General features: G+C 45.5%; 1 protein-coding gene across 1 annotated transcript; it reads right to left on the bottom strand.

The window, feature by feature from the left end:
* Positions 1–447: 447 nt before the first annotated feature.
* LOC144120198 (uncharacterized) lies at positions 448–24667 on the bottom strand. The gene is made up of 5 exons (XM_077652614.1): positions 24621–24667; positions 21703–21825; positions 20326–20503; positions 13594–13674; positions 448–660 (listed from the first exon to the last, which is right to left on the bottom strand). Exons 1-5 carry the CDS (start codon positions 24665–24667, stop codon positions 448–450), a joined length of 642 nt encoding a protein of 213 aa, XP_077508740.1.
* Between the last annotated feature and the right edge of the window lie 193 nt (positions 24668–24860).

Below are 24860 nucleotides of genomic sequence, written 5' to 3'. Positions count from 1 at the left end.
TTCATGCTAAACATCTTTATGTCGGCTTTCTTGGGTTTATTTGTTAACTTCGAAAGCTCTGCCATTTCTGTTCTGTCCGTAGAGTAAGATGATTTCATGCTATTGTACATCTTAATGATATTTTTTATCTCCTGAAATAGCTTGTCGATATCCTGTCGAACCAGCCTACCGCGTACATTTACCGCGCACTCCGTAAAGACAGCTGTGAGATTACCGTTCATTGTCTGAACAGTAAGATCGTCTTCCTCACTTAGAGATTAAGCCTATGTATGACGGTAAGAATACTGCCAGAGTAGTGTTGCATTCGCTACTGAATTAGACCCACTACCAACACACTGCGAAGCTTTCTCTCGCCAGACAGCGGTCCTGTAACCAGCGAAAATACAAAAACAACAGCTCTATACTTGGCTTCAAAACGCCGGCGAAAACTATACTCCGAAAGCGTTGTCAGCACAGCCCTCGCTGAACCACCGTTGTCGCTGAAGTGTTCTGCTTCAGCGACGAGAGGCCGTCGGAGCCACCTTGAGGTCGGCTTGTGGTTTCGTCAGCTGCGAATTCTGTCTGCCGTTTCTGGTTTCGACCACGGTGCCTGCCAGCTTCCGATACAGGCGTGGAACGTGCGCCGACTGTCACCGTGCCCTTTCCACTGGGTTGCGACTCCTGCACCGTGGGAGGGAAGGCCACTGAGAGTTATAGCATAGTGCGTGCCGCGCTCCGCTACCGTGATTCGTTTCTACGGGGCATCACCGCGCATGAGCAGATCGCCTTGAGGGCGGCAGATGGCGCTATGTGCCCGGACAGCAGCGCGCAAGACTGCCGCGTCGGGACCAATCAGCGCGTGCCCACTGGCGACGCGCAGGCACTATTCTATAACTGTATGACTGCGCTATAGAATTCCATGCAGCCTTAATTGTGCCCTTTTTATGCTACATAATTTTTCAAAGTAGTCACGCTTCCTGCCGCTTTAAAGGGAGACTGAGGCGGTTTTCAAATCTGCTAACCTTCTAGGCTTTTGAAGTATACTCATTTTTGATCATGCTTGTAAAGTTATTTTTTCAGTTGTTGCAAAAGCACCGCCACAATCACAGATTGAATGCGCGCCGTTCAAATCTCCCGCGTCCCGAGGGTGCGCAGGAGAGGAGAACAGCAGAGAGGAAAACCTCCTTCTTGTCGGCCCGTGTGACGTCATTATGAGGAGCCGGAGACCCTCCGAGTTACCCGAACGTGCTTTCAGCGCGCGTTGTTCCTCGTGTTGCCTGCGTTGTGGTCGTGATCCCAAAGTATTTCAGCCAGGTTTTGAGCATCCGACCACGTGCAACCGACCTAACATGAGGTACTGCTGTGCGTTCGGATGTACGAGCACCTACGGCCACGTCGATGTCGTCTTCCACACTTTCCCGAAAGATCAAAAGCTCGCAGCGCAGTGAGTCATTGCTGTGAAGCGGGAGAGTTTCAAGCCGACCAAAGCAAGCATACTCTGCTCGAAGCACTTTTGTGACAGCGACTACGTGCAGAGCTTGTCCCTAATGCGATCGCTAGGGGTTTCTGTCAAAGAGGCACGGCTGAACCATGACGCGGTTCCTTCACTATATTTGCACAAAAGAAGCATGCCACCACCGCCAAGAAGTGCATTTGCTAAAAGAAGGAAACATGAGGTGAGTGTTTCTACTTCCGATTTTAAATTCGTTACTCTGCGGCAATTCTGGTCTCATTTGCGTGTGGAGCTTTGCAAGAAGCGTTGACCGCGAGTAGAGCACGCGTAGAGCGATCCCGCGATGGTACGGGCACAACGCCGCGCGGCTGTACTTGGGTTTCTTTTTCTCGCGCAAGGGGATATGGTATAGAGACCCCTGCGCTAAACGTCACTTAACTCATCAATCAAACACTGCTGATGATTCCTCGCGTGCAGACAGGACGGGCAAAAATAATGGTAATGGTCCTGCGCATGCGTACTGGCGCCTCGCTATTCCTTTATGTCCCTAACCGATAGCTTCACACTTTTTAAATCTGTCCAATTCCGATGTGGTTATGAAAATTTGATAAGTCGGCAGGAGTCATAGTATTCTTACGATGTAAACATACATTTCGATGATCACCTAACAGCCGAGAAAGACTTCGCATACGCGGTTTTCTTGCTTTGATAAAAAAATTTTCAGTAAAGAGCAATTCAGTAATCCAGTACACTTTTTATCCTTTCAGGTCCTTGCAGAACTGCTTGGAGAAGGGTCATGCGTGGAAAAACTTGATCCAAAATTGGGCAGTCCCTCTGGTTGCTCAGCAGGTAATGACGCTACATTCAGTTTGAACAATTAGTTGTGCATGCCTTTACTGTGCATCAAATCATGTCTGTCTGTGCTGCAGATGTCACAACAGAAGCTGGAGCAGATCTCTGTGCAATGCCACATGAAAACGTCGGCGTGGAAAATTCACTAAGTATCCTCGCTCTCACTGGTAATGGGCAATCTTCAGCAAGCAGAGTAATGCAAGGCATTGACGCCTTACACATTATATGATAACATGCTCATTATTGCACATTCAGCACATGATGTAACGCCGGAGGTCAAACTGACAGAGTCTTGTGATGGAAAACACAAGTCTGTCCAAGCAACGATGCGGCCAGCGACAAAAAGCACAGCTGCACAGGCATGTGTGAAAAGAAGCATGGCATCACACCACTCTCAGACAAAACCACACACTGTATCTATTGGTATGTGCCTCCACAATCAGCGTACATTTTTGATGCATGCATTTGCACAATAATGACCGGGAAGGGGGCAAAGCGTTATAGAGGTTTTCAGTTGTACTAAAATTTCCGCATATTCTATGTTGCGTGCAGTGGTAACAACTACTAAATGCAGCTGCACATATCACATGATTTTTAGGCATTCAGGTTGGCAGCCCCATGATAAATGTAGCCACTCAAACGACCGTGCCAATCCAAAGAGAGGCCATTGAAAATGATGACAGCACAGAAGACGAAGGTGGAGATGAGAACTACGATGATGACTACATTCCATGCGAAGAATTTGAAGAGAAGTATGCAATTTATTAACAGTATGATAAAAACCTGTTTGCCTTACTTTTACTCTGGTGCCATAAACATTCACTCCTAATGTTTTCCATGCAAGGTAGCGTGTTTAGGCTGTCCAGTGCGATTGGAAATTTGCCCATTCGCTTCCAGGCAGGGTTGTGTCGGAAACTCCCCAGATGAACCCGGCAACAAAGTTTTTTTGGTGCAGGAGAAGTGCCTTTGGAAGCTTTTCCAGCTGTGCACAGAGTGCCTCGCACCTCGTACAGTCAGATTCGAGTGTGAAGGCACACTTCTAGAAGTTTACGGGGAGTGTACATCTGGCCATTTCGTTTACTGGTGTAATCAAGACGTCGATAAGCAGCAGCCGATGCTCAACCTGCAGCTTTGCGCAGCAGTTCTCTTCTCTGGATGCAACCCAACAGCTACACTGAGAATGCTGAATTCAATTGGTGTACCGGTTGTGAGCAACAGGACATTTTTTTTGCAATCCAGCGTTGATATCTGTGGCCTGCAATTGACAGGGTAAGGAGTCATTGTGAAGAAGTTTCCAGCTTTCTTTGCATGGTCAAGGTTCAATGTGCACTGTTTTTTTTTTCAGGTTTGGAAAGAAGAGCAGAAAATTCTGCTGCAAGAGCTGCAAGGCCAACAGGTGAACCTTGCTGGAGATGGACGTGCTGATTCACCAGGATTTAGTGCTAAATATGGCACGTATACTCTGATGGACGTTGAACGCCACAAATTCTTGCATTTCGAAGTCGTGCAGGTGCGTTTCCACTTTGCTACAACAACGTTCTGTAAATTTCTATAGCTCACTAATGCCGCCAAATGAACTGTAACGCAACATTTAAATATCATGACTTCTTTCTACTGCACATGCATTATCATTGACTTAGCCTTGAATCCCCGTGCTGGTAGATGAAGCATCAGCTCAACACTGCCATTGTTAGAAATACAAGGATTTATTTTCTCAAAAATAGTTACAGCTGGGAAGGAGAGACCTCAATACACGCAGTCTTATTTTTTAATTGGTAGACACGCTGCACATCACTCAATATTCTTTGCCATTATCATTCCACAGTCCAGTGATGCTGGCGGCAGCGGTCACATGGAGTTAGAAGGCCTGAAACAAGGCCTTGCTTTTCTGGAGAGTGAGAGCATCAGGGTAGCAGTGCTGGTGACCAACCGTCATACACAGATGAAGTGCTTTCTCCGCAACAACAAAGCTGCAATCACCCATGAGTTCGACGTGTGGCACATGGCAAAAGGTATCTAGCAGCTGCGGCTTTACGGTGGCTGATAAAATGTTATTTTCAGCATCTTTATGGAATATATTACATTAGTTCTATTTTTTTAAATGCATTTTAGGTATAACCAAGAAACTGCACACAGCTGCAAAACAAAATAACTGCAAGGAACTTGCACCCTGCATTAAGTCTGTGTGCAACCATCTGTATTGGGCGGCAGCATCCAGCGAAGGCAAAGCAGAACTCATTGTGTCCAAATGGCTGTCACTTCTTAACCACATAAGGGACATCCACACATACGACCAGGCATCGTTCCCCACGTGCTTGAACGGTGACATTGAACACAAGCAGTGGCTCAGAAAAGGTATGTTACAATTTGTAATGAAAATATGTGAAAGGCCCTAGCGAAGCATAATTAGGCACATCTAGGTTTGATATATAAAGTAATAAAATTCCAATAAGAGGGTTTCAGGTAGGGAGACATAATCTCTAGAGTACTATTCACTGCGTGTTTACAGGAGGTATTCACAGACCTCAATTGAGAAGAACTGGCGATAAGAGTTAATGAAATTTGGTGATCACTTTGCCTTGCTAAAGAATTCGGAACTCCAGAAGACTGGCGAATGTGGCTAGTTGGTGCATGTTTGTCATTTTTCGAAAGCGCTAAAACAACATGGACAAAGAAGGAACATAGAGGGATGAGCGCTTGTTCATGTGTGTTCCTTCTTTGTCCGTTTTGTTTTAGCACTTTCAAAAAATGAACTCGGAACAAACTGCAAAGCATTATCGATGACCTCGACAGGCAAAGCAGAACAGTGGGTCTAAATACTTTATGCATAGAACTTAAGCAACGTACAACAGTCTCTGAATCAAGCAGTGGTTTATGATAGGCAGCGAAGCATTAAAAGTGGGAAGGGAAGAGGTCTTATTAGTGTAGGTAATGACCGCAGATCCAGACCATGAGATTGAAAGAAACAGGATAATAAGAATAAGGACCAGTGCATTTAACAAGTATGCTGAAATCATTAATGGTAATTTACCAGTATCGCTCAAGAGGAAATTGTACAACAGCTGTATCTTACCAGTACTCACTTATGGTGCAGAAACAAAATTAGCAAATAAAGTTGAACTTAGATTGAGTACAATGTTGCAAGCTGTGAAACTGAAAAGTCTAACATTATGATATGAAGAGAGTAGAGTGGGTAAGTGAACAAACGAGTTAATGATATCCGGGTAGAAATCAAGAGGAAATGGCAGGGAATGCAATGGAGAGACTGGAAATCTATGGTTGTTGAGATAATAGACTGGATTCCAAGATTTCAGCAACCTGTGCAGTGCAGCAGGATTTAAATGAAAAGCTTCATGAGCTAAGTAAATAATGGCTGTTTCAGTTTCTTCCATACCATTTATTACAGTGCACCTCAAACACCAATGTTTATTAAAACTATCGAAACTTAGAAGATGTGCATTACTGAACATAAGTTTATTTACAGGTGTACTGAAACACTTTTTAACTGGTTGATGCAAAGCATAGAGCAAGCCGCACACTTAGAGCTTTAAAAAGAGATGATAATGGCCTTTTATTTTTAGAATCAAAGGCTTTCCAGAAGCTTCAAGACATTGCAAATTCTAAGGCCCTTCTGCAAGACATGCCGCGGCTATCTACTAGACATCAAATCTATGGATTAGAGGCTTTTCATAGCCTTGTAGTGCATTTTGGACCGAATACCTACCATTATTCGTATTTGGGAATGAGGGCCAAGTAAGCTGTTGTCTTCTATTTTCTACTTTTACAGCCAGAAGCCATCGATATCACAAAACAATTGTGTTAAACAAAACAAATGTTAGACATGCATCTGTAGAAAAAGTGAAAGGCATGTAGGCACATGCCACAACTATATGAACAGGTGTCCATCTTAAATTACACTTACTGAAATTGTCAATAGTTGCATCATTTCTTATGTCGTCTAAACAGAAATTAAAAACACAGTCGACCGAATGGGAAGAGATTTTACATGCCGACACTTTGTGGGCATTTAGAGTTTCGGCTGTGTTCACCATGCAAGCACTGCATTTTCATTTTCAATCCGCCTGGCAACTGAGGCGATGCTTTGTTCTCATAGCTCTTCAAAAGTAGTACTTTGCTCCTCCAGTATTCTCATCACGCGTGCTCATGTGCTTTCAAGCACTAATTGCTAACATGGTGTTGTGCTCAACGCCCATCAGTGGCCTTCTTTTGTCACACGATCTTTACAGTTGGACTGTTTACATATGTTACAAGGTAACACGTTTTCACACTGTCCTATGCAAATTTTTCAGGACCCAACTTCCTCTACTTCACTACAACGAGAACAGTGGACGTGGTCTGCACGCACAAAGGGTGGCACACTTCGATGGTGTGTGCGTTACCCAAAGGCAGCAGTTGGTGACCCAACAGTTCGTCCAGTAAAGGAGCCACCCACTCATGGTAAGCTTGCACCACCTAGTTTATTTGATCACGAAGAAAGTGAATATTGTACAAGCTACAAGATGAAATGCTCACACAGGCTACGTCAAACGCTTCCTCGATAAGGTTGTGGCCATGGCTGAGAGCATGCAGCCTCAGGAGAGGAAAACTGCTCCAGAATCTCGTCCATCACTCAGCAGCAGTTTTCCAAAGGCCCCAAAAGAGAACCTGGTCGAGAAAAGAAAGTCAAGGTTCAACAGACAATGATCAGTTTCTTACCATCTGCAGAGAAAATACGGGTAAGCAGTATGGGGTTTACCGCATGTCTCAAATCTGAATGTGGCTTGATAGCCATTGTGACAGGTAAAAATGTACAGCAAAGAATGTGATGACATGCACCGTATACTTTAATTAGGGAAAACTAGTTACCAAAATGTTTGGTTCGTCAAAAAAAAAAAGAAAAACAGATATTACTAAACAAAAGAAGGCAGAGTAGGAAAAATCATGCAGCCACTAGAAAGTATGTAGACCATTGTGCACTATATGCTGGGGATTGCGTAGATTATAAAGGAAAATAATGCAACCTTGATAACCACATTAACGCCTCTATCCTTTCCTTTACAGCATTTTTTTTCCTTTAGCTTTTTTTACCTCTTGCTGTTTTATTGCCATTGTTCAATTTGATTCTGTTGCATATTTTTTTTAAAGGGGGGTCTGTTTTTGCATTCTTTTCATGTCAGTATGGCTATTAACCTGCTTCTCTCCTACCTGTAGGTGATAGCTTCCATGGCCAGACAAGAGCTGTTTGAAGACCAAGTGCGCCATCTTCCCACCCTCCTCACTCCGCTCTCCACCATAATCCCAGTCCATCCTCCTTAGAGTGAAGGGCCTATATAACCTCCGCCAATGATGACCGCACTTGACCTGACAAAGACAAGTCCTCTTCTTGGAACTTTGGTCGCTGGACTGAGGCTCTCCCTTCATTTTATTTTTTTTAAGATTGAAATCTCCCATACTTCTTATCTGCCATTACGAAAGAAGAACCAATGCACTACTACCACATATTTAGCAACCATTGCTGTCTTCTGAAAAATATTACTAGCGACAAACTGTGGTGAACACACCATACGGTATACGACAGTATCTGCATGATCTTAAAAGCGCTATGCTTCTGCATTTCTTGACAATTTGCAGGCTAGCACGAAAGAAGACTTAATCATTTTGCTTAGTGTGCTTCATGGAATAGTCATTTGGTAAGCAGAAAAAAAACTTTTTTTCTTGCCACCTTTCTGCTCTGCATTTTTGCGGTAAACATGTTGCAATTTTTTGGGCCTTATTGATTGGAAGGGCAATGATGGTGAAGAAATGGGCACAAGGCACATTTATAGCTAGGAGTTCAGTGTGTTGGCCCTCGACTACGGCACTTTCCACCAGACTGTAGACGTAGCTTCATCTTTCACAACATTTAGTTGAACGATATTGTATCCATCATTGTATCCAGTGTTGGATGTCTATGTCCAACCATTTAACCATGCATGAACTGCAAACAGACCAACTACCTCAATCCAAAGCCATACTATGGAGACAGCTAGATGTCAGCGCAGACTACAAAGGAAAGTTTCACCCCAATTACAGCTCTTCAGAGGTGATTGTTTGTCCTTGACACAAGTAGGTTTTGCACTGCCAACAAGCTTCCAACATGGTTTTTATTTTTTCTGTGACAGTTTTTAATTTATTTTATTATTCGCAGTAGCAATTCTGACATAATTAGAGTTTTATTGCTTTAGCTTGTCCTTCTAAGCATTCGATAAGCCAAACAGACCTTCTCTCTTATTTCAGTTCCCTGAACAAGTGTCTACTGTGCATGCATCCATATGCTGCGAGCGTATAATTACTGCATGGAGCCCTCATATTTGCATTTATGCACAAGATTTCAAAAAAATAAATTAGCTGACGTAAAATCTTTTTTGAAGTGGACTTGCGAACTCACTCAGCTGTAGAAGCTACGATTTGTTTAATCCCTGCAGCTGCATCTTTCAAGTTGGTATTATTTCAGCCTAAGTGCCTTATTTTTTCTGTCATACTGAAGAGCCTCAAGTGATCGAGAATTTTAGGGCAGCGTCATCAACTCGCCATAAAGGAATGAAGTTTTGCTAACTCAGACATACTTGCTTGGCACCGGTGGCAATAAATGCCACAATACAGCTATTCAGTGTAGTAAAATGCAACTTGATATTGGTTCAACATGTGCCTAACTGTTTTGTTGATGCTGGCGTAGTGGATCATCACAAGCAGTCACTGAAATGCTGGATGCCAGGAGGCTGTCGCCTACTACCTATAGCAGAACAATGCTCGGCCAGGTTGCACATGACTGCTCAATGGCAATGGTCATTGACTGAAGTTACAACCCGTGTAATCCCTGCTGTCTTATCTTGCAGGTTGGTATTGGGACACAATTATCTTGTGTGACCTCGCTGAATGGTAAGAGATGTTCTGCCCTTCACAAATTAATGCACCTTATTAACATTTTTAGAGGACCACAAATGCTTTTTCCTGGCTTCAAAGCGGAATAAAATTCTGGTTTTTTGCCATGTGGTTTCTTCATGTCAATCACATTAGTGCCAGGTTCCTGCACAGTGATTGCAAGAAAACCTGCCAGAACTCAGCAGACCCAGCTAATTTAAATTAGTCCTCACTCCAAACAGCCCTTTTTCTTGCACTCACTTTGCAAAAACCTCAAGCACTGAAAACAACACACACCTCTGTAGAAACCTCTCTCTGCAGGAACACAGAAAAAAGGTGGTTTTCTCAGACTGTATCCAGGAGACAACTTGGTAGAAAGCGTCGACTGTTTCTCATTTGTTTTCAGATGAGCCAAACAGCAAGTACACTGCATTTCGCTATAGCCTGTGAATGAAAAGTGCTAAAATATCCCCCAGGGTTGATTCAAATTTCTCACTCATTAGTGGAGCATTTGCTGTTTTTTTCAGGAATTGTTGCTTTAAACCACAGGCTATCATAAATTTCGCAGTAGCCGCACAGAGCAGGTCTCTCCTAGCGGTTTCCTGCACTTGGTAATAAATGCGGCAGAAGCACTCATCTTCAATTCTGTGCATGCATACAAACACTTGCTATGAACGAGTAATATTGCAGCCACAGCGAAAATACGGTTATGCACAACTGGGTGCCACCCTACATGCGAAAAAATCGCATACCGGCATCAGACACGTACCGGAAATTTTTTCGCGAATGGTGCCGGCCGGCGCATGCACAACTAACTACGAGAGCACTGTGGACGGCTCCTTTCGAAAGGGAGGCCCCTACCGACGGCAGCGGGTCTTGGCAAAGTACATGTGAGCTAGCGAAGTCGACTTTCTGTTGCATCAAGCTTCGGGTATAACTGCCGCTCTCCAGCGTAACCAATACAATATTGAGAATCACATCGCAGCAGACGAAAGCACTCAGATCACGCACAATCAAATAATTGTGCAGCAACATAATACTTTCTACTCAATTCAACGCTTTGTACGTTGTGCTATTGCCAGGCGAGAAAAATGTGGTCGCGGGTCTTTTCACACACCATGCCACGGCACGATCAAGAACACATCGTAGGGCAAGCGAACGCAAACACATTCCAGTTTAGTCGTTTCTGTGGACTACAGGCGCACTGTCACGACCTTCCGAATCTTCTTCAAAGTCCGAAAGGCATTGTGCGAAGTGGCTTAATTACCGCGAGAAAGTTATCCGACAGTCGTCAAGCTTCTGCCAATAACGACATGCAACTTCGAAAAATGACGTACTATGTATCAGAGCAAGTTTCCAACGCCGGTAGACGTTCTCGGCTGCTCTTCGCTCCCCGCCATGGAGATGCTGCGTCGTTTGTGTGCGCAACTGGTACGAACACATACAGTGAAACACCGATGTTCACGTGAGTGTTAAAAGTGTCCTATAATCACTTTTACAACACCGCGAAGAGCTGCAATCAGCACGCAACGCAGCCTACGCAGCACTGGAGCCATATCGGCAGCTTCGCCGGTCCTCGAAATGTCGTCACGTCTTCTTGGCCAATCGAGAGGCGGCGGTGCGACCCGCGATGTGCCCTGAGGCGCCGGCTGCGTATTTCTCCTAAAAACGACAATTAGCGCATGTTTTTACCCAATTTTAGTTCGATATTCGAGTTTGCAGCATCAAAAACTCTAAGGGGTCGCCGCAAGCCCAATTTTTGCAAAAAGTGCTTCAGTCTCCCTTTAAGGACCACCACTGCTTTGATCCTGCTAGTGGCAGCCGGTTTTTCACATGGCGTCTCTTTAAAATTTTTATCCACAACAGCATAAGCGTCTTTCGCTGAGGACAGTGGTGCTGACCGAATATATGGCTTAGCCCTAGCCGACAATGAATATGCTCCAGACTGCAACCTGTGTGGTCAAGCCATTCGTATGGGCCAAACGAAGCGCGTGTGGAGGCGGTGGTACCGTAATGTTGGGAATCAAAGTTGCTCCGAAAGTCCTTTGGCAAATTCTTTCTGTAGCAGATCGCACTTGCATCATTAACGATAGGGTGCCATTAATATAGTCACTGGTGTTAGTAAATCAAATAACGTGAGGCTGCCACAGAACAACCCAGATCTAGTCACGACGAAAATATAGTTAAAGGTTGAATAAAGATTCCTGACGGGCATAAACTTGAGGGATTTTTATCCACGTTCCTAAAGAATAAAATGCCATGGCATTTTGGTTGCCGGCTATGGAGTCTACAGTGATTCATATACCTTCTTGTGGTTTCGCTTTCAACAATTTGGTTGGAGCAGGTTCCATTCCCTTTATGTGGTACCCAAGAGTAATCACCGTCTAGAACGTTCGACTATCTTCCATTGCATTACCATAATATATTAGACTAATGGGCAGACTAATCCAATTAATTGAATGATTAAACCCCACCTAACCACTTGATTCATTCTCTGGAGTGGGTCAACTTCCAAATTGTTGGGAGCCTTAGGAAGTTTTAGTCTGGCCTAACTTCCAAATTTCAGGTGCCGTCAGAATTTTAAATTTGCGGTGCCCAATGATTCCTTCACCCGTGTTCACGTGTTGTTAATGACCTCACGACCCTCTAAATTGCATTCTTATGCTGTGGGAGTCATCATGCCACTACTGGCGCAGTAGTGTAGCGCTTAAGCGGTGCGCCACTGCCCCGGCAGGTTCAAGCGTAACCTCCGGTGAATTGTCAGAAGCCGGTTACTCTTGCTGAGCTGCCGTAAGAGTCACGTCGAGCACTACGGTGCCCACGTGGCATTTGATTGCATTTATTTTACATAATTACATTGCCATATACCACATAGGGAAGGTAGCTCGCGACCAGCTGGGCGGGTTTTTATGCGCCATGGTGATCAGTTTGGGATGCTGTCGCAAGGTAACGTGACCTCTGTAGACCAATCTTTAGCTGCTTCATGGCAAGGTGGCCAGTTCGCTCACAATCCGGTTGGTGGTTGCCACCTGCCACGGCGGGCAAGTTGTGATGACGTCACGAGGTCTTGTGACCTATCTACCAATCTGGAAATAGGGCTTGGGATCGCTGGGGGAGAGTTTTTTTTTTCTCAATGGAGCTAACCAGACTGAAAAAGACGATGACATATAATGCGTTAAGGTTCTTGTCAAAAAAAGGCTGCACATCGAAACCTCCAAAGTGCCTATTAAAGTGCCTAATAATTCTTCGGTTCAGTCTAGCGTGCTAAAATAGCGGCATAAGAGGAATATTTACTGCTTTTTCGCCAAATGAGGCAAATACGGAGACAACAGTACGTAGATTTCTACTAGCGATACTGAGAGCACACGCTTAGTGTCTATATGATTACGTACTGTCGTGAGCAAACTTAAGAGACTCTTGTCAGCGTGTGCCGAACCGTGCCAAACTGCATGCGAGCACCGCCTGACCAAGCACTCCTGCTGCCGATCCCCGCGCACAGGCGCGCGCTGATCTCGAGCAGCGCCCGGCAGCGCCGGTCTCGGCAGCAGGAGTGCTTCGCCAGGTAGTGGTCGCATGAAGTTTCGTACTCTTCGGCACACGCTGACAAGAGTCTCTTAAGTTTGCTCACCATAGTGTAGGTAAGATCGTGCAGATACCTTAAAGTACGTCAGGCATCGCGGGTGTCTTTGCTTTGATCCTATAGAAAATGTTACTGCAGAAAAAACGCCCCTTCACGTGTGTCCGCCCATGAGCATAAATCACAGCTTGCAGTCTATTGCTTGCGCGCCTTATCATTACTTCACTCAAAACCCCTTCGTGATACCATGTCCATTCTACGGTAACGTTCGTCATGCGCCCATATACGCGATACATTCAACGCAGCTGAGAGCACGATCGCTTTTCCGCGAGAAATGATAATCTGATTTAACGAGTAATATCGCTCTCTCACAGCGAGTGAACCGAAAAATTAGTTCGATATTATCCTTGTCATCACGCCCTCAAGTCTAAGCAGTTTTCGTTCTCATCTTATTGTTAAAACACCCTTGCACAAAATTTATGCTGCAAATGTGGATACACCTGCCGCGGTGACTCAGGGGCTAAAGCGCTCGGCAACTGAGTCGGAGTTCCCGGGTTCGAACCCGACGGCGGCGGCCGCGTTTCAATGGGGGCGTAACGCAAAAGGCGATGTCACGTGTGCTGTGCGATGTAAGAGCACGCTAAACAACCCCAGGCGGTCGAAATTATTCCGGAGCAATCGGCTCTCACACCTCCTTATATATTTCTTCTTTCACTGCCTCTTTTATTCCTTCCCCTAAGCCACGGTTCGGGTGTCCACTGAGATATGTGGGCAAGTGTGTCATTCCCTTTCCTGAAAGCAAATTTCATATTTTTCTCATGTGGATACCTACCCGTTTTTTCGCCGTCACTACTGTTTTTGAATCGTCGAAATCCGTCAAGGGCTGGTGGCGCACCGCGGATTCCTTGGCCTTCTGCACGCAGCGCCAGATAACAATCAAAATTTTGCGTTTTTTTTTGTATCGGGTTGTAAAGAATTACAGCAAAATGTTAGCTGTGCTAAATCGAAACATCGGCATGTTTTTTTCAGCTAACTTAAAAAGTGGAACATGACAATATGGTAGCTGTATGGCTCTACATAACATCAGATAACAGAAGACATCATAATCAGGGGTTGGCGGTAAGCTCATCCTATTAATTCCATGAATGTACCTTGTTTCCTACAAAGGAGATTCACTGGCTAACACGCTTGACAACGGTGCTTATAACAAATCTTTCAACTGTTTAGACAATGGCTAAACGATTCTATTACACCTACGTTGTATATTCTAAATCTCTTTGCAAGAACTTAACTGTCTTGCGAGCTCTCCACCGCATCAGGTACCTCACCTGCGCCCTTCAGATTACAACAGGCACGAACAATTTCCACAGCTCAGCTTTATGCTCCCATCTTTCAGGGTATTCATTGAAGGCTTCAGAATGATTGCAATTTGATATTATCGATGCGGAATCACAGTGATGTTATTCATCGATGTAACCTAAAGCATTATAGTGACGACACACTGCGGTGACTACCTTGGAATCCTTTCTTGCATAATGTTAGATGGAGCGAGGTCCTAATATTTGTTGTTTCGGTTGCACAAATTGCTTCTAAGCATTCATAGTTTGGCTTTCTTATCCAGGCGAGATCTAAATCCGCTGCTGCGGTTCATTTTACGACAAGAAAGTCGCCGGCAGCGGCGATCGGCCACGGGATCTGTTCTGCTGCCAGAATAATTTTCCTTCCCTGAGGCAAAAGATACTGTATGAATTTTGCCGCAACATTCATTACAATTTTTAACAGGCAAATAGTGATAGCTTTCTCAAAACAAGAAGCCATCAAAAAGCACAGTGAAGCGACATTATTTAAGGTAGGTTTTTCAACCTCTTCCACTCGGCTCCGGCGCAAACGTCATCGAGTACGACTGAGAGAACACTTCGCTGGTGTTGGATATGACTCGCCCTTCACCTGAATCGGCAGTGGGCACACATATCATTAAGAAAGCATATATCGCTCAATGCGTCCACCTTGCTTTTGAAAGAAGTGCACGGGCGTGTAACGCAACCTATTATGCACCTTCGTCACTTGGAATATCCTGCGTCACGTCTAACATCGACGTTCTAGAGTGAGTGGGTGAGTGAGTGATAGAGTGATAGAGTGATTGAGTGAGTAGGTCATTTTTTACAAGACGCACGTCAGCGTTTTGGAGAAAAGCTATCGGTAAGACCGCCCTCAGTTGCTTCATGGGCGACGTGTCCTGTTGTCGAGGGCAGTGAGCGGCCTGAATGTCGGGTACTGGAATCACCTAGATCCCGCATGAAAATCAAATTGCGCAGGAAGGAGGTGTGGAAGAGGGAAGGGTGGTGATCGCTTGGTGCGAATAGGGGTAGGTAGGAAGTACATGATCCCGCGACGAGCACACGCTTTTCTGGGACGACCGTTAGGGCATACATTTCTGTGGGGGCTGAAAAAATCCCTTTACCGGCAGTTAACATTCGCAGCCACTCTGTCTACCAGGTAGCTGTCTGCTGTATATATATATATATATATATATATATATATATATATATATATATATATATATATATATATAAAGTGATTTCTGGCAGCTGATTTGGTCAATATAATGTAAAATCACCAAAAATTGAAGAAACATAACAGGATTTAATTCACGACGTTTCGGCTGGAGGACCAGCCTTTTTCGAGTGTAGTACAGCGTTTGAAACACGCAGTTTTTATAGAGAGTGCGCGAGGTAAAAAGTTTACAAGTTTACAGCAAAGCACGAGTTCAGAACACTAGGGGGGGAAGGGAAGAGACCAGGAAGAACTTTTTTTTTTAACGAAGGCAGGGAGAGAATCGGCGCAGGTGTTCCGGAGAGGCCGAATTTTTTTTAAATAACAAAAGAACAATAAGATTAAGATAATAAAATATAAAAAATATAAAAAAGGGGGAGACTCTTTCCCACCACCTCAGGGCTGCCTTGGAAAGGCCCTCGAGGTGTCGCTCCTCAGCATTTTGGTGACAAGCGTGAAGGGCTCCACCCCTGTACAAGGAGGAAGCTACATTCCAGAGAAGGAGGGGGAGTAAAGAGGAATGCAAAGGAGGCCTCTAATAAAGAAAAAAAGACGAAAAAAGAAAAAAAGATTGTAGTGAAAAAAGGAAAGAAGAGCCATTGTACAAGGCTTGGTAATATGCATTCAGAGAAGGGTGGTGGCAATACGACACAATACAAAATAGGATATTAAAAAAAAGAAAAAAAGAGGGAAAAAAATGAAAAAAGGGGGATTCTTTTCCACCACCTCAGGGCTGCTTTGGAAAGGGGTGAAGGGCGTATTTTGGTGACAAGCGTGAAGGGCTTGACCCCTGTACATGCAGAAGGCAACTTTCCAGAGGAACTGTTAGGGGGAAGGGAGGGGGTAAAGAGGAATGCTAACGAGGCCTCTAAAAAAGAAGAGAAAAAAAGAAACAAAAACACAAAGGCAAAAAGAATAAGAAAAAGAAAGAAAATTAGGGGAAAAAAGGAAAGAAGAGCCATTGTACAAGGCTTGGAAATATCCATTCAGACAAGCGTGTGTACGGAGTGCCCTTCTAAGGATTGATTAGGAACTTGTATTATTTGATTTCTCCCGTGTTGCCACAACCCTTGTCTGAATGGATATTTCCAAGTCTTGTACAATGGCTCTTCTTTCCTTTTTCCCCTAATTTTCTTTCTTTTTCTTATTCTTTTTGTCTTTGTGTTTTTGTTTCTTTTTTTCTCTTCTTTTTTAGAGGCCTCGTTAGCATTCCTCTTTACCCCCTCCCTTCCCCCTACCAGTTCCTCTGGAATGTTGCCTTCTGCATGTACAGGGGTCAAGCCCTTCACGCTTGTCACCAAAATACGCCCTTCACCCCTTTCCAAAGCAGCCCTGAGGTGGTGGAAAAGAATCCCCCTTTTTTCATTTTTTTCCCTCTTTTTTTCTTTTTTTTAATATCCTATTTTGTATTGTGTCGTATTGCCACCACCCTTCTCTGAATGCATATTACCAAGCCTTGTACAATGGCTCTTCTTTCCTTTTTTCACTACAATCTTTTTTTCTTTTTTCGTCTTTTTTTCTTTATCAGAGGCCTCCTTTGCATTCCTCTTTACTCCCCCTCCTTCTCCCCCTACCAGTTTCTCTGGAATGTAGCTTCCTCCTTGTACAGGGGTCGAGCCCTTCACGCTTGTCACCAAAATGCTGAGAGGAGCGACACCTCGAGGGCCTTTCCAAGGCAGCCCTGAGGTGGTGGGAAAGAACCTCCGCTTTTTTTATATATATTTTTTTATTTTTATTCTCTTAATCTTATTGTTCTTTTGTTATTTAAAAAAAAATTCGGCCTCTCCGGAACACTCTCTGCCTTTGTTAAAAAAAAAGTTTTTCCTGGTCTCTTCTCTCCCCCCCAAGTGTTCTGAACTCGTGCTTTGCTGTAAACTTGTAAACTCTGTACCTCGCGCACTCTCTATAAAAACTGCGTGTTTCAAACGCTGTACTACACTCGAAAAAGGCTGGTCCTCCAGCCGAAACGTCGTGAATTAAATCCTGTTATGTTTCTTCAATTTTTGGTGATATCTATAAATATCTATATATCTATATATATATATATATATGCCGCGGTGGCTGAGTGGTTATGGCGCTCAGCTTCTGGCCCGAAAGACGCGGGTTCGATCCCGGCCTCGGCGGTCGAAGTTCGATGGAGGCGAAATTCTAGAGGCCCGTGTGCTGTGCGAAATCAGTGTAGGTTAAACGATCCCAGGTGGTCGAAATTTCCGGAACCCTTCACTACGGCGTCTCATAGCCTGAGTCGCTTTGGGACGTTAAACCACCATAAACCCTTATATATATATATATATATATATATATATATATATATATATATATATATATATATATATACAGTGTTGTGCGCTTTTATCGCTGACACTTTCAAAAATTTCCCTGCCTCAACCGCGGGCTCGTTTGCGGTGAAACTGCACACAGAGCTTGCGTATTATGGTAAATTTTGTATCGTAGCAAGTTTGACAATGGTACTTACTTAGTTCAGGCGCACATGATTCGAAAACGTAAGCGTCTACGAGAGATCGGCGAGCCAAAACCCGCAGACGACGCTTTTTCGCTGAGAACCTAGAGTGGCGCCATCTGTTTTGGGCAGTGGAAACCGTAGCGGCAAGGCCGCCGAGGCGAGCATTGCAAACAATATTCTTTAAAATGTAAAGCCTCGTTAAATCATTTGTCCTGATATTTTTCCTTTTAATTAGTCGAAAATGTTGTAAGCGCTTCAGTAGAAGCAGACGAAACGACAGGAACGGCATATTCAAACGGCCCGCGCTCCTTGCAACGCTCTCCTCGACGGCCTTGTCGCGTACGCTTTGCGCTACCGCAAAGAGATGGCACCACTGCCGCCCTTGAGCGAAAAAGCGTCGTCTGCGGGTTTTGGCTCGCCGATCTCTCGTAGACGCTTACGTTTTCTCAATATGTGCGCCTGAACTAAGTATGTACCATTGTCAAACTTGCTACGATACAAAAGTTACCATAATACGCAAGCTCTGTGTGCAGTATCACCGCAAACGAGCCAGCGGTTGAGGCGGGGAAATTTTTGAAAGTGTCAGCGATAAAAACGCACAATACTGTATATACATTAGCAGATAAGTTAAATGAAATCAGGGGCCCGTTTTACAAATTCATGAAAAGAGCTAACAGTCACCGAAACCAAGGTGCATAGGGGAATGTTTTTTTATGTGTTGTGCTTATCAGTGGGATATTATAGTAGTTAGAATAATAAATCGCTTAAAGAAAATTACTTATAAAGCAGCAGAAAAACAACCATGCCGCCGGTGGGATCCGAACCCACGACCTCCGAATATCGCGTCCGGTGCTCTTACCAACTGAGCTACGGCGACGGCTGTCCAATCTGCTGCTCTCGTGGGTATTTATGTTCATTGGGTGTAAGCGAACCTTGAGTGTTCACCAGCGCCACCCTCGACCATAGCGGTGGACGTAGCACGTCCTGTAATACCGCGAGTGTGACTCGGCCCCTCATTTCATTTAACTTATCTGCTAATAGCTTAACGAGTGTCTCGGTTCTGGCAGTCTTGATGCCATAGGTAGCTTAAGAGGGCTCTCACACAGTTTCCGCCCTCGCCGTTAGATGACGTTCCACTTCACACTCGCGGTATTACAGGACGTGCTACGTCCACCGCTATGGTCGAGGGTAGCGCTGGTGAACACTCTCAAGGTTCGCTTACACCCAATGAACATAAATACCCACGAGAGCAGCAGATTGGACAGACGTCACCGTAGCTCAGTTGGTAAGAGCACCGGACGCGATATTCGGAGGTCGTGGGTTCGGATCCCACCGGCGGCATGGTTGTTTTTTCTGCTGCTTTATAAGTAATTTTCTTTAAGCGATTTAATAATGTAAGTACTATAATATCCCACTGGTAAGCACAACACACCAAAAAAAACATTCCCCTATGCACCTTGGTTTCGGTGACTGTTAGCTCCCTTCATGGATATATATATATATATATATATATATATATATATATATATATATATATATATATATATAAAAGACGACAAACTGTGCAGTGGCTCAGGCAGGAGCGCTCGCGCTAGGCCAGCAGCCATTAAATAATCTCATTGCCATTGATCATCGTGTCTCTTCGGCCGGCCGCCACGTAACATTTGCTGGAGTATCATGGACATCCTGGTCCGGGGAGGTTCGGCGTCCTGCGTCAGCCGTGGTCGTCAGCCGTGAGTTCCTGGCGTGCGTCGCTCGGCCGTGCCCCAGCCTTTCAGACCCGAACCGACCTCGCCGTTGTTCCCCCCGCCCCGTCCCCCGCCCGGACCACTCATCACGGCGAACTGAACCCGACGCAAAGACCTGACCTATCGACCCCACCGACCGGAGTCGCCGCTTACATCTGAAGACACCGTTCCCCTGCCCAGGCTGTTCGGCGCGTCCTGGGGCCTTGACTGTCGGCTCTTGGCGACCTGCGGCCCGGAAGCTTCAAGACCAGGAATCATCCAGCCATCTCATTCATCGTGGCGGCCAGCACCTCACCCCTTTCTCGTTCCTGACCAACCATCCTCATAAGCCCGTAACCATTTCGCGCTTCTCTTTGTCACCGATCGGGACGATCGCTCGGTGGCCCTGGGTAGTGTGACGAAGAATTCGACGAACTGTGCAGTGTCGCGCAGGAGCGCTCACGCTAGGCCAGCAGCGATTAAATCATCTCATTGCCATCGATCATCGTATCTCTTTCTCAGGTTGGCCACCACGTAACAATATATACCTTTCTGGAATTGCTGTCAATAAAGAACAAGGTATACGTTGTGAAACTAATAGAGGTGTGCCAAAATCGCCCACTGTGTTAGTAAAAATACTCCGATCTACAGTAACAATTTAAGTACATCCCTCAATACTAATGCGTGCTGTACCTTTTAAATCGTCGGCAACGTGCGGCGCAAGGTTCGCGCTCAGCAAGGGGCCATTGTCCCTGGATTTTATGGCTTCGTGTGTATATTCTGTCAGCTACCTGCTTTAGCGCGCAAGAAAGTGACTTACGGAATTGGTTCCAAAGGCGAAGCACGCTGCGGCTCCTAATAGTAGTGCGAGCACAATGGAGAATGCGATGGCGTTTTTCCCCTCGAACCGCTGCTTCCAGAGGGCGAAGTGGACGTCTTGGTATCTATCGTCTTCAGTGCGCCTTGGTGGACTGTCGAATCTCAGCACGTACACGGGGCTGCGAGAAGGCGAACGCACCGGATTCTTTGTGCGGTCAATTCGGACGCAAACAGTTCGTTTCCATTTCCGCCAAAAAGGCTTGCAAAATATTCCCAAGAACAATTGCACATTTTGCTGTAGTTCAATGGCACCTGTACCTAGAACTGGAGATATGTTGTAGCGGTCGATGCTTTTTAAACTTCAGCCGCTCCCTACACTACAGGTAGTGTAGAAGAACTGCTAGACGCTCAAACACCAGCTGCGGCAATGTCTTCAGCTACCCGGATATATGGCTTATCTCGTTGAATACATAAAACAAACGAGATGCCAGAGAAAACGCCTGCAAAACGATGCAGAATCACAGGTTTTGGTGATGTAGCAAAAACCTTCCACGACATTCGAGTTTCAGTCGAGATGAAGTTCAAAAGACGCCCGCGGGCTGTGCGGTTTTAGTGCATGTTGAGAAACTCAAGGTGATCGAAATTATTCCTCAGTCCTCCACTGCGACGCCTCTACGCATCGTCTTCCTTTTGTTCACTACCTTTTGAAGAAGACGTATATGAACACAAACAAAAAGAGAGGATGATGAGCGGAAGCGCGAAGTTGTTCCTTGTTTAACAGTTGTCATGCAGAAACAACTACCCGGTCGGCATACTTTTGTGAATTACCTGCCTTCCGTCTTGGCGCATTGAGGTTTCCGCCAAGGGCAAGATAATCTCTGTGTCTTGCCTTATAACACTCAGGCCATTAGGCGCCGAAAACATCGCTTCCTCCATACAAAAGCGACCCGCCACGGTGGCTCAGTCGTTACGGCGCTCGGCTACTGATCCGGAGTTCCCGAGTACGAACCCGACCGCGGCGGCTGTGTTTTTATAGAGGCAAAACGCTAAGGCGCCCGTGTGCTGTGTGATGTCAGTGCGCGCTTAAGATCCCAGGTGGTCGTAATTATTCCAGAGCCCTCCAACACAGCACCTCTTTCTTCCTTTCTTCTTTCACTCCCTCCTTTTCCCCTTCCCTTACGGCGCGGTTCAGGTGTCCGCCGATATGTGAGGCAGATACTGGGGCATTTCCTTTCCCCGAAAAATGCAAACCAAACCAAGCCTTGATACAAATCAAGATGTATCCATTCAAGGTATCGTCTTCATTTGGACGCGAAGTGCCATTTTTTCCTGAGTGCGTTAAAAACCAGCGTGAAACAAGACCTCGAACAGTGCCCACCTGTCGCTCCTTGACCCCTTGCGCTCAGTGCGAATCCAGTGCCGAACGAAATTCATTGCTGGGATGCTGGGCTCCACTGAAGGGCGCAGATCTTTCTTCTTCCTCGTCAGCTGAGCGCTCTTCCTGCTCGCGCACCCACAGAAGAGGTAGAAGCACTAGCGCCGGCAAAAAATATTATACCGGGACATTGGTCTCTGTAATGTACATTCGCCACGGGTGGCTACCGTGGTGGGATAGCAAGGACCAAAAACAAACACTTACCAAAAGAGATAAATGTCGGACACATATCCCGAAAACAATAAAAGTACCAGAACCGTTCAAGAATACTGCCTTCTGGGTAAGAAGCCATCGGTGTCATCTGTATATTCTACAAACAGGCGGAAAGAATGGATGTCTGTCTTTATTAGGGTAGTTCGGCCTTCTGCTGAATATTCGCTTTGATTGCACCGTGATTGCATCGTTTTGAGTGCATCAGAGCAGTCTTTGTGCACTTCTCTTTAACGCTGTGTTCACAGTAATTTGCTGTTGAATCAGATTTTTCCTGTAATATTATCTTTTCGTATGCTATCAATATCAATATAGCCCCCCCCCCCCCCCCTCACCTAATGGTAGTGTGCCCTTGGACGTCGCACAGCTCATGAGATGAACTGCGACGAGGACTGCGTCTGCTCTCGCTGCGTTGAGGTTTTCGTTTCTCGCTCTATCCTTTCACGGCGCAGCTGTTAAACCCCGTTAGTTGCGTTGAGCGCCGGTGTTGTCGGCGTAACCAACAGAGGGAACGCAGGAGATTTTTTTACCATGTTAACCGCCTTGAGTATCAAGGAGGAAGTCGCCGTCGTTCTGGCTGCAAAAAAGAAGGAGCGGGTGATTGTTTCTAGGGTGACTATGGCGAGTGCCGAAGAATGGGGGAGCTCCGTCTGCGGCAGCAACTACAAAACGTACCGTCCGAAAAGCACTAAGCGGCGGACTAGAGATGAATGGTCCGGAACTGCACATATATACACTTCTAGATCGCTTAAACTGTTTACCTCCATATATCGCGAAATCAAAACTCGATAATCGCTCCAATGAAACTTCGAATTACCTAGTATAGTGATCATCCCGAAAATTTTTTTTGCACTTTTTATCCCGGCGTGCGGTAAGGAACAGTGGTTTCGATCATTTCATCATTTATTGTCATATGAATATTTCAAGGAAGACAGAGAACATTGCGTCGAGGATACTCTGAACTGTTTTATCGAAAGAATGATACTACACAGCATTAGCACATACACATGCCAAGACGCCCCTGTACCGAGCATCAAGACATGTTCTTGATAGCGATGCCTGAAATGCGTCCCTAAAGTTTTTTTGGAGCTATACTTGTCGAAAGCTTTCGGAAGCATTTTTAACTAGTACCGCGGGTGTCTTTTGCGTTAGCCACACATGCATTGTTACATGTAGCGTATGATTACTTCCTTTCTCACTTCTTTCGATAACCCCTATCTAGGAGGCACGTGGATGCCTTGCACGCGGCTGCGACGCTCCATTAAAGAATGCAAACAGCCGCTGCAGTCGCACCCTTGATTTCGCATCGTAGGCCTGCATTTCAACTTCGATACTTCGAAGGACACAAATAACTCCTGGAGTGGCTGTAGTTCTCACCTGTGACAAAGACTCGATAAGACCTACGGCGTCCTTTCTGTCATTTGTAAAAAACAACCTGAAAAGAGCAGCCGTTTGAAGTTCTTTGTTCGAAATAAAAGCCTAAATGGCTCAAAAACTTTTTCTGTTGCAATAGAATAATCACAGTGATTAATCAGAGGCCGTGCATATCAAACGCAATTATTCAGCAGTGCACTGCTCTACAATAATGACTGCTCCCACAACGCTTTACTGTACAGCTGGAGGGTGCATACACTTATGCCGGTTCAGGGAATCGGTGACAGCTTCCAGAGGTCAGTCGCTAAACGGATCACAGTAGGACTGTAGGTCATGTAGGCCTGTAAACACGAGCATAAGAATAGACCTTGAATTACCTCACTTCTCTTATAATCCCTTCTCCGCCAAGAGTTAGTTCCAAAAAGGTCAATTTTTCTTGTTTCCTTGTGGCCTTTCATAAAAATATTTCTTCCCTTACCACCGGTCATGTTGATCAGGAGCCAGGCAGTACACCCAGTTTGCAGTCTCGAAAGCACCAGACCAGCCATAGTAACTAATAGGAGACGATGGCAACAATGACCATATAAAACATTTATCTTCTCTAAAAAGAAGCTTAGAACGCCCGAGAGGGGCCCTCAGTGCAGGGCACCTGCAGCGGCTGCCGTCAACCTGGCCCGGTTTATCAAAATATGCTGATCGTTGAGTTCTGAGCTGGACATCACGTTTTCCAATTGGAGGGGTTGGGTTCGGTGATAGGGGGGAGCACCGGGTTGAGTTGGAAAGGCCAGTGGTATGGTATAGGGAGGACTATTAAATGCAATGATTGCACATCGTTGATAAAGTGGGGGGGGGGGTGTAGTATGTGTCGGATGTTCAAGCTAGTATATGCATTGGTTTGCAGCTGTCGCCAGACGACGGCCTCGTCTCCCATGAGTCGTTTTTGCGGTGTTGAATATCTTTGCCTGCCCAGGCGTTCATGCTGGCGCAGACTTGCATACTGGTTTAGCACCCGCTCCTGTGAGGGACTCTGCTCGATGACTGCGGCACATGCACGGGTGACAGCATGCGTACGTTAGGTGCCAGGCAGCGACTCATGACCATTCTAGTACATGCTAGTAGTTCCATACTAGTACAACCTTAGAGGAGCAGATGACAGCGCATCCGAGAATTCTGGCACCATACAGGGATACGAGCCCATTGCTGCAGTTAGGGCATTAAGCTCATATAAGGTGTGAGTCGGCGGAACGGAGACAATGGCTAGCGGTATATCTGCTTACTCTGTTTCCAAGGTGTTGGTGGCTGGTGTGAATGCTGTAGCGGCCATACCTAGCGCGCGGTCGATTACGCAGACGGTGGTTACCTTCCGTTAGGAATCAGCTGGCATGCAGTTTAAAGCTGAGCAGGTTTGCCCCCTCGGATGTTCTTCTAACTGAATCGCAGTAATTGCTGAAGTAAAAAAAAAAGTTAGTGGTAATATTTCACAATCGACATGTGACTTTCACCTAGTCTAATTAAAG

The sequence above is a fragment of the Amblyomma americanum genome, chromosome 2 (genome assembly GCF_052857255.1).
Source record: "Amblyomma americanum isolate KBUSLIRL-KWMA chromosome 2, ASM5285725v1, whole genome shotgun sequence".
NCBI classification, from domain to species: domain Eukaryota; kingdom Metazoa; phylum Arthropoda; class Arachnida; order Ixodida; family Ixodidae; genus Amblyomma; species Amblyomma americanum.
This window is presented reverse-complemented; position numbering and strand designations above follow the sequence as displayed.